Genomic DNA, 15,145 nt, shown 5'->3' with positions numbered 1-15,145 from the left:
TCATATCCGGGACTCCGAACAACCTTCGGTACATCAAAATGCATAAACTCATAATAACTGTCATCGTAACGTTAAGCGTGCGGACCCTACGGTTCGAGAACAATGTAGACATGACCGAGACACGTCTCCGGTCAACAACCAATAGCGGGACCTGGATGCCCATATTGGCTCCTACATATTCTACGAAGATCTTTATCGGTCAGACCGCATAACAACATACGTTGTTCCCTTTGTCATCGGTATGTTACTTGCCCGAGATTTGATCGTCGGTATCCAATACCTAGTTCAATCTCGTTACTGGCAAGTCTCTTTACTCGTTCCATAATACATCATCTCACAACTAACATCTTAGTTATAATGCTTGCAAGGCTTATGTGATGTGTATTACCGAGAGGGCCCAGAGATACCTCTCCGACAATCGGAGTGACAAACCCTAATCTCGAAATACGCCAACCCAACATCTACCATTGGAGACACCTGTAGTACTCCTTTATAATCACCCAGTTACGTTGTGACGTTTGGTAGTACCCAAAGTGTTCCTCCGGTAAATGGGAGTTGCATAATCTCATAGTTATAGGAACATGTATAAGTCATGAAGAAAGCAATAGCAACATACTAAACGATCGGGTGCTAAGCTAATGGAATGGGTCATGTCAATCAGATCATTCAACTAATGATGTGACCCCGTTAATCAAATAACAACTCTTTGTTCATGGTTAGGAAACAGAACCATCTTTCATTAACGAGCTAGTCAAGTAGAGGCATACCAGTGACACTCTGTTTGTCTATGTATTCACACATGTATTATGTTTCCGGTTAATACAATTCTAGCATGAATAATAAACATTTATCATGATATAAGGAAATAAATAATAACTTTATTATTGCCTCTAGGGCATATTTCCTTCATTCAGATCCCAGTTATCCGATCCTTTGAGCATCCTTGCAAATAACTGGACAAGTGATGTGTCCTTCTGCCACTGGACCGGCGTGTCATGCAGCCGCCGCCACCACCAGCGTGTCACTGCTTTGGAGCTGCCGAACGTGCCCCTCCAAGGAGAGCTCAGCCCTCACCTCGGTAACCTCTCTTTCCTCCATGTACTCAACCTCACCAACACGACCCTCACCGGCTCCATCCCAGCTGATCTTGGAAGGTTACCACGCCTTAGATATTTCGATCTTGGCCATAATACTTTATCAGATATCATCCCTCATTCAATTGGAAACCTCTCGAGGCTCCAATTTCTCATCCTAGATTTCAACCAACTCTCTGGACAAATCCCAGATGAGCTACGCAACCTAGGTAGCCTTAGGTACCTCTCTATGAAAAAAATTACATGACAGGCCTCACACCGAATTTCTCATTTGACACCACACCTTCACTGTGCCACATAGACATTGGGAACAACACTCTGTCTGGGCCAATACCAGATGGTATTGGCTCGTTGCTCATGCTTCAGTTTCTTGGTTTGAAATATAACCAGCTATCAGGTCCAATACCTCTTACCATCTTCAACATGTCTAGGCTTGTGGAGATGCGCCTAGGACACAATAATCTTATAGGTCCTATACCTAGCAACGGAAGCTTTAGTATCCCCATGTTGGAAGAATTTGATGTCTTCAAGAACAAATTGACGGGTCAAATTCCATTGGGCCTTGCAAGATGCAAGCACCTTCAGATACTTAATATAGCAGGAAACCTCTTTGTGGATGTCGTGCCGACATGGTTGGCTAAGCTACCACAGCTTACGGGGATTTCTATGGGTGGCCAAGCCATTGGTGGTCCAATCCCTGCTGTGCTCAGTAATCTCACCGTGTTGAACACTATTGACATCTCATACTGCAATCTAAGCGGAGAGATTCCGGTGGAATTGGGTAAAATGACACAACTCACTAATTTGCATCTTGCAAAAAATCAACTAACTGGTCCCTTCCCAGCTTTTCTTGGAAATTTGTCAGGAATGTCTTACATAAATTTGCGTTCAAATCAGCTGACTGGACCAGTACCATCAACACTCGGAAATAACATGCCTCTTTTTAAACTTGATATTCGAGATAATAATCTCCAGGGGGATCTTAGTTTCTTAGCCAGCCTTTGCAATTGCCAACAACTCCAAACCCTTGCCATATCTGATAATCATTTCTCTGGGAGTCTCCCCAACTACGTTGGGAACCTCTCTACTAATCTCTTACAATTTGAAGGAGTCAACATCCAGTTGACTGGAGGGCTTCCAGCTACGCTATCAAATCTAAGTAATATTTTTCTGTTAAGCTTTGCACACAACCATCTAACCAAGGAAATCCCAGAATCCATCTCTGAGTTGGAGAGTCTCGAGGCCCTTGATCTCCATGGAAATAGCTTGATTGGCCCAATTCCAACACGATTTGTTATGTTAAGGAGTATTGTGAAACTATTCCTGTATGACAATAGATTGTCTGGCCCAATACCAGATGGCGTTGGCAACCTCACCATGTTGGAGGAACTTGATCTATCTTATAACCATCTATCTTCGACCATACCATGAAGCTTGTTTTATCTTAATAATCTTATCATACTTTATATGTCCCATAACTCACTAACAGGTACATTACCTTCTGATCTTAGCCATATGCAAAGTATGAATGGAATAGACCTTTCTAGTAACTTCATAGTTGGTAGCCTCCCAAGCTCATTTGGACAATTTGCTGTGTCATTAACCTATCTAAATCTTTCATACAACTCATTCAAGGATATAGTCCCAGACTCTTTCAGCCGCTTAACCAACTTAGCCACATTGGACCTATCATCCAACAATCTTTCAGGCACAATACCAAAGTTCCTGGCCAACTTCACATACCTTACCTATCTGAACCTATCTTTTAATAAATTAGAAGGGAAAATACCAGATGGAGGTGTTTTCTCAAACCCGACCCTGCAATCTTTGATTGGGAATGTTGGGTTGTGTGGTGCTCCTCGTCTAGGGTTCTCACCATGTCTAGACGAGAATCATGGTCGACACTCCCTCAAGTTTATACTTCCTGTTGTTACCATAGCAGTTGTTGCCTTTGCTGCCTTTTTATACCTAATGTTGCGAAAGAAAAAGAAGCAACCAAAGGTTATGAGTCCTACTGACATGGCTAATCCGATCAGCCATAGGTTAGTATCCTACAATGAGATTGCTCGTGCCACTGGAAATTTCAATGAGGACAACCTACATGGAGTTGGAAGTTTTGGCAAAGTTTTCAAGGGCCAACTAGATGATGGTTTGATTGTTGCAATAAAAGTGCTCAACATGCAATTTGAGCAAGCTGTGAGGAGCTTTGATGTTGAATGCCATGTGTTGCGGTTGGCTCGGCATCGCAACTTGATACAAATACTGAATACATGTTCCAACTTGGATTTTAGAGCACTGCTGCTTCAGTACATGCCTAATGGTAGCTTGGAAGCATACTTGCACACTGAAAATAGTGAGCCATTAGGATTCATCAAGAGATTGGACATTATGATTGGCGCGTCAGAGGCGATGGAGTATCTACACCATCATCACCATCAAGTTATCCTACACTGCGACCTAAAGCCTAGCAATGTGTTGTTCGACGAGGACATGACGGTGCATGTTGCAGACTTTGGCATTGCAAAGTTACTTCTAGGTGATGACAACTCCACGGTTTCAGCGAGTATGCCAGGCACAATTGGGTACATGGCCCCAGGTATGCACTTGCTACGACCGTGCTCTTGTAATTCCTTTGCCAAGACGTTAGCTAGTGCTTTGGTCATTTGACTGTTGAATTTTTCTTTTGAGCAGAGCTTGCTTACATGGGGAAGGCATCACGGAAGAGCGACGTGTTCAGCTTTGGCATCATGCTACTCGAAGTCTTCACCTGGAAGAGGCCCACGGACCACATGTTCATCGGAGAATCCAGCCTTAGGCAGTGGGTTTCATGATCATTTCCGGCTAAGCTCATCGATATCATCGACGCGAAGCTGCTGCAAGATGATGATATAAGTAGTTGTGTTTTCCATCACCAACTAAATACTGCTGAATCGGCATCGTCCTCCACTGCCTGCAACGGGGACTTCCTTGTGTCGACATTTCATCTAGGTCTTGAGTGTTCAAGCGATTCCCCTAATCAGAGGACGAGCATGAGCGACGTGGTTGTGAGGCTGAAGAACATCAAGAAGGATTACTCTGCTTGCATGGTACCTGCGCGAGGGGCGCAGCAACCTCGTCATTGATATTGGCATGTGTGTTCGGCCCTACTACATATCAGTGTTATGTATGGAGAAAAATTCACTACAAGTCCATTTACTTGCACTGGCATTAGCTTTAGTCTCTGTGGTTACAAATACCCGCAATACGGTCACCAAACTTGCTCTAGGGGGTCATCTACGGTCCATTATACGGTTTGCTATACGTATTCGCTGATCTGGTCTCAGTCAACTCAAGCCACGCGGGCGCTGACTGTCACATCGCCGTCCCCACACTTGTCCTCCTGAATACGATTGAAACCAGGGGCTTTTTTGTAAAATCGCCTGAAATATAAACCTGCCCCCCACCATGGCGATCGGGTGAAGGTGGAGGTTCTTGCCGATGTGCGAGTTCTTCAGCTCGTTGTCGCCCTTTGCGACGGTCACCTTGGCGCGAACCAATGGCTACCTGTGCACATCACGGTTGGCATGAAGCGCAAGAACGGTGCAGGCCTGAGGCCTCTCGCCGCGGAGAGGTCGCGCGCCAGGCGGTGCAACGAGCAGAGCAGGTCTCGGGCTTGGCGCCCACTCCTTGCCGGCGAGCTTGGCACTCCAGTAGTAGAGGCCACCGGAGGTCGGGTACGCGGAGCAGATCTCGGCCATGGACAGGGCGACAGACATGGCGTCCACTACTGCACTTTCAAGTTCAAGAAGTCTATCTCCTCATCGACCAAGTTGGTTGTGATCAACGGAGCCTCATGCTCAGCTTGCGCTGTCTCGCCGGCATCCTGCTCTAGCTCCACGGCAGCCGGCGGCTCCGCGGGCGCCAGAATAGTGCGAGCTTGGAGCCGATGCCTGGGCAGCGCCGGAATAGTGCGAGCTTGGAGCCGATGCCTGGGCAGCACCGGGGTGAGGAGGGTGGAGGCGCGACACGACCATCGTCTGCCATGAGGTGGAGCGTGAGGCTCATTGCCACGGCCTGACGAGGCTGGCACGGAGCGGAACTCGCGTTTGTCGTGGCTGCTCTTCCCCTTGGACTCTGCCGCCAACCCGCCAAAAGTAGAAGCAGCTTCGGTCCCTGCCAGCGCCTCGCCGGAGAAGACGTTCCTGACCATCCTCTCGGGGTCTAAGCTGGCGGCGGCGGGCTGGGAAGGCTACCGTTTCCATCGCTGGAGCAGCAACATGGTCCTGCGCGACGCGATCACCGTCCTGCTCGCCAACGCCGGAGATGACGAACCACCTCGGCAGCGACGACGAACCAGGGGAGAAGGGAGAAGGGAGAAGCAGGGGAGTGGCCTCGATCCGACCAGGTGGGGAGAGGATCTTTTAATAACTGCCATTTTGCAAAAACACCCCTGGTTCCCTGCGTATTCGAGTGAGCTGGGCACATGTGGCAGTCAAAGCACACTTGGCATCGGTTGACTCGGGCCAACTCATCGCATACGTACACAAAACCGTATAATGGACCGTAGATGATCCCCTAGGGCAAGTTTGGTGACCGTATTACGGGTATTTGTAACCACTGGGACTAAAGCTAACACCAGTGCAAGTAAATGGACCTATAGTGAATTTTTCTCTTATGTATGTGTGTAGTACACCGGTTTCCTCTTTCCTCATTCCCATACCAAGCGAAGCATGATGCTTTTGTACCTGCTACATCTTCGGTCATCATACATACTGTACCAAGCTAGCACAATTGTTACTTGATGGTTAATTACCTGGATCTGTAATACCACAATGAATTTACAAGCACGCATGATTTGCGTGGATCATGTCGGTTTGTCATACAGGCGGGGAGATTGGACCCAAAAAAGGGGTGAAGGCACATTGTAGATTAAACCATTATTTTCTTACTTGTGGGAAAGATCGAACCATCCTTTTCTTTTCTAGGCAGAACCAAGGCCCGGGGTATTTGAATACGAAGTGTGTTTGACTAAACTGGTGTTTTGACATAAACTAGTATTTGAAAATATTTTCGACTAAATTACTTACTTATTAACTGCCGCATTTAAATTAAGGGAAAAGTATATTTTCACCCCTCAATTATCTTAAAAGTATACAAATAGTCTCCCGACTTAAAAACCATCAAAACTTAGTCCCTCAACTTCTTAAAGCAAACAACTTTAGTCCCTCATACCACTTTGGCTGGTTTTCATGCGATGTGTACATGGTTTTGATGAAATCTTGACACATCAACGTACAGGTGATTGGGCCCCATTTGCCAGCAGGGAGAAAGAAATACCAAAACGAAACAACAACACCAACAACAACAACCAAAGGCACTGGAAGGTTGATATGCCAAAAACGGTTTTGCCACTTGAGCACCTCGCATGGCCGAGAAAACCGGAACAAAAGGTTCTTTAGCAATCACAAAAACTATGTTTTATTTACCTCGTAGGTGTCGGAACATGATTCAAAATGTGTTTTATTTCCCTGGCAAAAAGTTTGTTTTATTTACCTTGTTCTTTCAGATTGTAAATGTAAATAGAAATAATTAGATTTTTTTGTGTGTGTGGAACACATCAATCACAAGTGGGCCAGGAAACATGAACTCGCCAGTCATGACGTGCTCTGCCGGCAGATCGAACGGGCGCACTGGGCGCCTCCTATTTGGCGCGCATACCCCCATCACTGGCTGGTTACTTGTATGGGCTGGCCCATTTCCCCATTTTATCTCCACCGGATTTGGGCAGGTGAACCTTCCCTGAAGCGTTTTTCCATTTTTTCTTGTATTTCTTTCTTTCTTTTTATTTTATGTTTTCCTTTTCTATTTCTTTTTCTTATTTTTTTAATTTTCATACCTTTTTTGCTTTATGTTTACTCTTAGTTTTCAATTTGAAAATATCTTTCAAATACCTGAACATCTTATGAAATTGTGAACATTTTTTTGAAATGATGAACATTTTGCAAATACATGAGCAGTTTTTCGAAGACGTGAACATTTTTTAAATCTGTGAATGTTTTTACTAATTCATGAATATTTTTCAAATTCATGAACATTTTTTTAAATTGTGGAAATTTTGTGGAATACATCAACACTTTTTTAATAGTAATCATTTTTTTGAAATTTGGGAACAAATTTAGAAATTCACTAACGTTTTTTTACGAACATTTATTTGGTTCATGAATACTTTATGAATCAGCGAGCATTTTGAATTTTATGAACATTTGTTTTGAATTTGGGAACAATTTGCATAATTGCCGAACATTTTCTGAGTATTGTAAACATTTTTAAAAGCTCATCAACATTTATGGAATTTGTAAACATTTTATTTAATAAAAGAACATTTTTTTAAAATCATAAACAGCTTTTGAATCCGTGAGGACTTATCGTTTCACAAACATTTTTTTCAAATCATGCACATTTTTGGAATCCACGGTCATTTTATAAAACCATGCACATTTTTTGAATTCACGAAAGTTTTCACATTCCGCAACTTTCTTGAAATCCTGAGTTATTTTCTCCGAACGCCCGGTGCACTGAATAGGAGCTCCCGCCGCCATATCAAGCAGGGGGTCTGAGCGGGAGGTCTCCGCAGCTGAGAGCTAGCTGTCGAAGCTTAAACAAACCTGTCTTTTCCTAATCGGGCTACCACCAGGAAATGAGGCTAGGAGATAACCAGCTGACAGATCAGTCTGCACGAAGACGTTCTACGTGCTCCTGCTCCAACCTGCAGGCTGCACAATTACAACTTGGACACCTCAGCGTTGACTAGCTGAGAGAGTTCATAATAAAGGTTCAGTCAGAACCAAGTGCAGGATGTCAGCCAAGATGACTAGGATTCAAACTTGGACACCTGAGTGTTGGCCTAATGAATCGTATTGCTTACAATGATTTGTATTATTTCAAGAAACATCGATGAAATATACTAGTTTATTCCTTATAGCCCGCTGACTCAGTTCTATTGTACTTGCTCTTACAATAAGTCAATAGACTGATGTGTCCATTACTACACTTACCAGAACTCAATGGCTGCTGCTTCTGACTGTTTGATTTGTTGATTACAACTGAATGCAATTACAAGGATTGAGGAGCTATTGACTGCCTGATTGTTGATTACAAGTGAATGCAATTACAAGGATTCAGGAGCTACTGACTGTCTGTTGCTTTACAACCAACTTCCGTTACAAATATTCAGATGCTGCTAAAATATTTAGCAGCACAACCATATTTTCCATGGATAAAAAGAAACCGATGCTTTGATCAACGCTGCCGAACCCCGAGCCTTGCTGCCATGGAAGCAGAGCAATCATTCTTGATGTTCTTTAGCTTCACGACCACTTCGTCCATGCTCGGCCTATGGTCAGGTGAGTCGCTCGAACACTCCAGGCCCAGCTCAAACGCCGATACAAGAAAGTCTGTGTTGGAGGCGGTGGAAGGCGATGCTGATGGAGGAATATTGGTCTACTGATGAAAGCCATGGTTGCTTATCCCTTCACCCTGCATCAGCTTCTCATCAACGACAACGACGAGCCTTGCTGGAAATGCTTGGGAAACCCACTGCCTGAGGCTGGATTCCCCGATAAACATGGGATTCATGGGCCTCTTCCCGATGAAGACTTCGAGCAGCATGATCCCAAAGCTGAACACGTCGCTCTTCCGTGAAGCCTTACCCATGTATGCAAGCTCTGTTCAAGAAAAAAAATCATTAGGATGAGCTAACCAAAGTGATAAGCTAACCCACGAAAAAATTTCATTGGGATAGTTGTGCCTTTGCAAGGCTTGCTGGCATGTGGTAGCAAGTACGTACCTGGGGCCATGTACCCGATTGTCCCTGGCATACTTGCTGAGATCATGGAGTTGTCATCGCCAAGAAGTAACTTCGCAATGCCAAAGTCAGCGACGTGCACCGTCATGTCCTCATCAAATAACACATTGCTAGGCTTCAGGTCACAGTGTAGGACAACTTGACCGTGATGATGGTGCAGATACTCCATTGCCTCCGACACGCCAAGCATAATGTCCAGTCTTTTGATGAATCCTAGTGGTTCACTATTTCCAGAGTGCAATTGTGCCTCCAAGCTACCATTGGGCATGTACTGGAGCAGCAGAGCTCTGAAATCCAAGTTGGAACAGGTATTCAGTATCTGTATCAAGTTGCGATGCCGAGCCATCCGCAACACTTGGCATTCAGTATCAAAGCTCCTCACGGCCTGCTCAAAGTGCATGTTGAGCACTTTTATTGCGACCACCAAACCATCATCCAGTTTGCCGTTGAAAACTTTGCCAAAACTTCCAACTCCAAGTAGGTTGTCCATGTTGAAATTTTCAGTGGCACGAACAATCTCATGGTAGGATACTAATCTATGGCTGGTCAGATCAGCCATACCAAGAGAAGTCGTAACATTTGGCTGCTGCTTATTTTTCTTTCTGAACATTAGGCATAAGACAATTGTTATAACCCCAAGTGTTATTATGACAGTCGGGAGCACAAATCTTAGCAAGTGTCTGTTGGTTGGGTGAGAATCGCCAAGGCATGGTGAAAATCCAAGACGCAGGGCACCACACAATCCGGCATTTCCCATCAAAGATTCCGCACTGATATTTGAGAAAATACCTCCATCTGGTATTTCACCTTGGAACTTAGTGAAAGAGAGGTTCAAGCTAGTCAGAAAAGTAAAGTTGGCCAGATACTTCGGAATAGTACCAAAAAGGTTGTTTAAAGATAGGTCCAATGCCCCTAGGTTAACTAACTTTTTGAAAGATTCTGGGATTGTACCTTGCAGCTTGTTGTGTGATAGATCAAGGTAGCTTAACAGTCCATGTTGTCCAAATGAAGTCGGAAGGCTACCAACCAAGCTGTTGGCAGATATATCTACCGTGTCTATTGCTTCCATGGAACCAAGATCAGAGTACAATTCACCGGTGACGGAGTTGTTAGATAGAAATAATTGACGAAGGTTACTGAGGTGGAATAAGCTTTCAGGTATGGTTGAAGACAGCTGGTTATATGCTAGTGAAATGATTTCTAGCATACTTAGATTACCAATACCATTTGGGATGGCACCAGAAAAATTATTTTCTTGGAGAGATAATATGTGCAATCTATTTAAGGTACCAATTTGTGATGGGATTGAGCCAAAAAGGCTATTCCCGGTTAGATCAAGTGCCTCGAGATTCTTCAATAGTGTTATGGATTCAGGGATTAGGCCTCTTAATTGGTTTTCATAAAGGATTATTACTTTTAGATCACTTAGATTTGATATTGGTGCTGGGAAACCGCCAGTTAAATGATTAGTGCCTGCATCAAAGTGTGTCAAGCTTCTAGAGAGGTTTCCAATGTGATCAGGAATGATCCCGGTGAACGAACAGTTGTATATGGCAAGGTATCGGAGTTGTCTGCAGTTGGAGAAAGTGGCCAAGAAATCAAGTGTTCCCTCAAGAGGATTGCTTCCAATATCAAACCACTCAAGGGCCCTGAGGTCCCCAATAGATGTTGGGACTGGTCCAGTTAAATAGTTTGATTCTAGTAATAGTCTAGACAGTTGGGATAGGTTACCAACAAAAGCTGGAAAGGACCCTGTCAGTTGATTTTCTGAAAGGTGTAAAAGCGTGAGTTGACTCATTTGTCCTAATTCATCCGGAATCTTTCCACTCAGACTACAACGTGAGAGGTCAAGCACACTGAGCATAGTCAAATTGCTGAGCTCACTTGGAATTGAACGGATGAGGTCATTTCCACTTAAATTAAGGACAGTGAGATGCAACAATTTACTGAGCCATGTTGGGACGAAGTCTGCAAAGGAGTTTCCGGATAGATAAACATCTCTGAGGTGTTTACATGATGCAAGTCCTGATGGAATTCGACCTGTGAAATTATTGCGACCAACAAGGAACCGTTGCAACATGGGCAAACTAAAGCTTTGATTGCTAGGGATGGATCCTGTTAAGTACCGATTGCCCACGAGGCTCATAATCTGTAATTTGGACATGTTGAAAATTGTTGGAGGTACCGGACCAGAAAGCTGATTTGCCTGCAAGTTGAGGTACTCAAGCATGGGACAGGAAGCAATACCGGGTGGTATTGGCCCTGATAGGCTGTTGTTCCCAAAGCCAAGACCAACTAACAGAGGCGTGTTGTTGAACAATTGATTTGGTATTATGCCACTTAAGTAGTTTGTCCCAAGCTGTATGTGCCTAAGATTGCCCAAGTTGTGCAAATCATGCGGTATTTTCCCAGAGAGATCGTTCTTTACTAGAACAAGGGAGTTTAGCTTTGTGAGGTTTCCTATTGTACGAGGGATGATGCCTGACAATCCGTTAAGGCCAAGATAGCAGTGCTGGGTGCTCTCGCACTATGTAAGAGCTTGGGATTTGTGGAGAGTGTTATATGGCTGCTGCTATTGCTACATGGTTTACTTATAGAGCTCTTCCATGGTAGTACATCATGAGCTTAATCCTAGCCAGTGACTGGAAAAGGTTGATAAGAAAAGTAAGGCATTGACTCCATGCGTTGACCCGCAGTTGGCCACTGTGGTGGTCTAGTCTTTGTTTAGTCGTTGGAAACCAGGATGGGTAGGCTAAGGATTGACTAACTAGTGACCATGCGGGTGTTTCCCATTCAGATTGAGTGGTATGTTTGAAGGAAGTATCAATCAAGATATTGTTTGATAGATCTGTTTGGCAACTTCCATTCCATGTGGTTGGAATGAAAGGAAATTAGGAAGTGGTGGAGTTGATGATAAGGTGATGTTTATTAATAATTTGAAATCAAATCATATAGTTTTTTTAATAAGAAACTAGAAATTATTCCTTTTGTGCCTCCATCGATATATTTTTCAAGTAAAAGCTTATGAGCAGCAACCATAAGTACTCTCTTCTTAAATAGAGTAGGCCAAACTTAACAACGACAACATACATCATTGTCAAGTCCTGCAATCGGGAATTTGGCAGCCACGTATGTAGTCATTGATTTAGTCATATTTGTCGCATGTTCACACTTGATGACAGCTTGGACTGCATGGTTTTCTCCGTTGTCTGACTCAAGATTCTGACAGATTGTGAGATGAACTCTGCCCACACTAGACAACAACTTGTAATTGTGAAGTGGACTAGTAGTATTGCATGACTTCCTCCGAAAATGACTCTAGATATTAAGTTGATGCACAAGCTGCAGTTGGTTGTTTGTCTTATGCATTCTAGTGATATTTTTCACAGAAATGAAAAATGTTATCGTCCATCTGGGCTGTCGGATACTCAGATGCCGGCTACAAGAGACACCCACCCAGTGGCAGAAGGATGTACCGGTTGTCCAGTTCGCACCAAGAATGCCAATAGGATCGGAGAGCTGCGCCTTGAACACAAGCAGGGCGGCGAGGTCAGTGTCATTTTTGCTAGGAAGGGGAGAAGCAGAGGGCATGGGCGCTGGCAGCGAGAAGATCAGTGCGAGTATCATGAGGGGAATTGCCATGGTCATGGACAGTGCTGGCTACACAGGTCTGTTCTTAATTAGAGTCATATTTGTCGCATGTTCACACTTGACAACAGCTTGGAGCCTTGGACTGCATGGATTTTTCTGTAGTGGGATGATCTCTGCTCACACTTGACAGCAACCTGTAATATGTACGTAATGTAGTAGAACAAGTAAAATTGAATAATTACTGTAGTATTTTTCACTGAAAAGAAAAAGGCCTATCGTCCATCAGGGTTGTCGGATACTCAGATGTCACTACCAGATTGGAAATCCCAATCCCTCCCCCCTTGGGTCAATCCCGGAATTAAGCAGCGTGATTTGGGGTTGGAGATAGGTAATACCTTGGTGTGCCGCCGACCGAGGAGGCGCTCGGCTTTAGTTCTCCTGCACGCTGGGAGCAGATTCCCAAACGAGAGAACGGGTGGCGGTGGTTGCGAGGCGGAGGCAGCGCCGGCGCCCGGAGCCCGGAGAGAAACGCCGCGGTGCCGGCCAGCCCGCGGCGAGCGCAGGCGGGGGGAATGGAGACTCTGCCTCAAGCTCCACCAGATATTATGCTTTGTTATTATTATTTTTGAAAAATTATACATCTATTTTCTCCAAACTAAAATTATTTTGTAATCACTTTAATAAGAAAATTTGTATTTGAAAAAAGCTTTCATAAGTCAAGGGGATTTTTTTTATTTTTTTTCATACTATGTGAGTTCATTGATGCATTTCAATTTTCACGTTGCTAGTGATAAGTTAATGAACTAAGATTTTCTTTTTCGCGCGAGACATTTGGAGTGTTTGATCTGGCAGCATGAGTCACGACGCAGAACAAGGACGCGTTGGTTACCAGCATTCACCCCAACCAGGGCCACACGTGAAGAATTTGTTAGACAATGTAACGTGAACATGGTGCAATATAAACCGTGTCACGTATAGATTGGGGTAGCGTTGCGTGTGTTGTACTCCAGGTGGTTTAAGGTTAGTTGAGATTGATCCTTATCTTGTATAGGTTGTTAGCTTGAGGATCAATCCGGTAACAACCTGAACCACCTCCCTTGTATCTATGGTCTATAAATAACACGCAACGCGTCCCTGCGAAAGCATACGCTTCAACCAATTTTACATGGTATTCAGAGCCTAACCTCTAGCGCATCCCAAAACCCTAGCCATGGCCTCAAGCTCCACCGCCGCCGCCGCTGCACCAGCCCTCATTCCCATCGCCGATCGCCTCCATCGCTCCAACTTCCTGGTGTGGCGTGCTCAGGCGATTGCTGCCATCCGTGGCGCTCAGCTCGTCGCCTACATCAACCCCGACAGAGAAGAGCCGGCGCCCAAGCTCATGGACAAGGAGGGCAAGCCAACAGATGCGCCCAACCCGGCGTATGAGATCGCCAGGGCGCAGGATTCCCAGGTTCTGAGTTTTCTGTTCAATTCAGTCTCACCTCCTGTGATGATCCAGATCGCCCACTGCACCACGGCCTCGGCAGCATGGACTGCCATCACGGAGATGTTCATCTCCCAAACCCAGGCGCATGTGGTGAACACGAAGATCGCCCTGTCCAACACCAAGAAGGGCACCGCAACTGTCGCCGAATACATTGACCGCATGAAGGCACTCGGAGATGAGCTGGCTTCTGTTGGGAAGCCCCTCACCGACGATGACATGGTGTCATACATCCTCGCCGGCCTCGACTTCGACTACATGGGCTTTGTCTCCTCCCTGTGCGCCAGGGCCGAGCCAATCAAGGTGAACGAGCTCTACTCCCTCCTCGTCGGCTTCGAGAACAGGCTCGCCATGTTCGATGGTGGGCACCAATCCTCCCACTCCTCTGCCAACGCCGTCTCTCGTGGCGGTGGTCGCGGTGGACGAGGAGGTGGACGTGGCGGAGGCCGCAGAGGTGGAGGCGGCGGCCGCGAACAAGGCCATGGAGGTCGCGACCAAGGAGGTGGCCGCAACAATCTACCTGAAGTCTTCTGTCAGATCTGCTCCAAGCCAAATCACGTTGCTATGGAGTGCTACCGCCGCTTCGACATCGCGTTCACCAAGGAGAAGAGCGCAGCAGCTGTCAACACCAACACCAGCTCCTATGGGGTCGACACCAACTGGTACGTCGACACAGGGGCTACAGATCACATTACCAGTGAGCTTGACAAGCTCACCATGAGGGAGAAGTACTCCGGCCAGGATCAAGTGAACATGCCCAATGGCGCAGGTATGAAAATTAGCCATGTTGGTCAAGCCTATATTCATACCCCTACTCGCAATCTTCATCTTAAAGACATATTGCATGTTCCTAAAGCAACCAAGAACTTGATCTCTGCTCATCGATTATCACATGACAATCATGCCTTTCTTGAAACTCATCCACACTATTTCTTTGTCAAGGACAAGGCAACGAAGAAAACCCTCCTCCAAGGCAGATGTAGGGGTGGCCTCTATCCCCTCTCATCTGCACCTTTGAGCTCGGGCAGGCAGGCGTTTGGTGTCACCAAGGTCTCTCCATCAAGGTGGCACAGCCGATTAGGTCACCCTTCGTCGACAATCGTTCAGCATGTTCTTAGGAAGAATAAAATT

At 45.3% G+C, this 15,145-nt stretch overlaps 1 protein-coding gene and 1 pseudogene across 1 annotated transcript; one reads left to right on the top strand and one right to left on the bottom strand.

Moving 5' to 3' along the window:
• The first annotated feature begins 3,272 nt into the window (after positions 1-3,272).
• Positions 3,273-4,477, top strand: LOC125534863 (annotated as a pseudogene).
• Positions 4,478-8,372: 3,895 nt separating this feature from the next.
• LOC125534862 (probable LRR receptor-like serine/threonine-protein kinase At3g47570) lies at positions 8,373-9,337 on the bottom strand. Its single transcript, XM_048697927.1, has 3 exons — positions 8,920-9,337; positions 8,609-8,797; positions 8,373-8,554 (listed from the first exon to the last, which is right to left on the bottom strand). Exons 1-3 carry the CDS (start codon positions 9,335-9,337, stop codon positions 8,373-8,375), a joined length of 789 nt encoding a protein of 262 aa, XP_048553884.1.
• Between the last annotated feature and the right edge of the window lie 5,808 nt (positions 9,338-15,145).

The sequence above is a fragment of the Triticum urartu genome, chromosome 2 (genome assembly GCF_003073215.2).
Source record: "Triticum urartu cultivar G1812 chromosome 2, Tu2.1, whole genome shotgun sequence".
NCBI lineage: Eukaryota > Viridiplantae > Streptophyta > Magnoliopsida > Poales > Poaceae > Triticum > Triticum urartu.
Note: the sequence above shows the minus strand (reverse complement) of the source record. Positions and strands in the feature narration are given on the sequence as shown.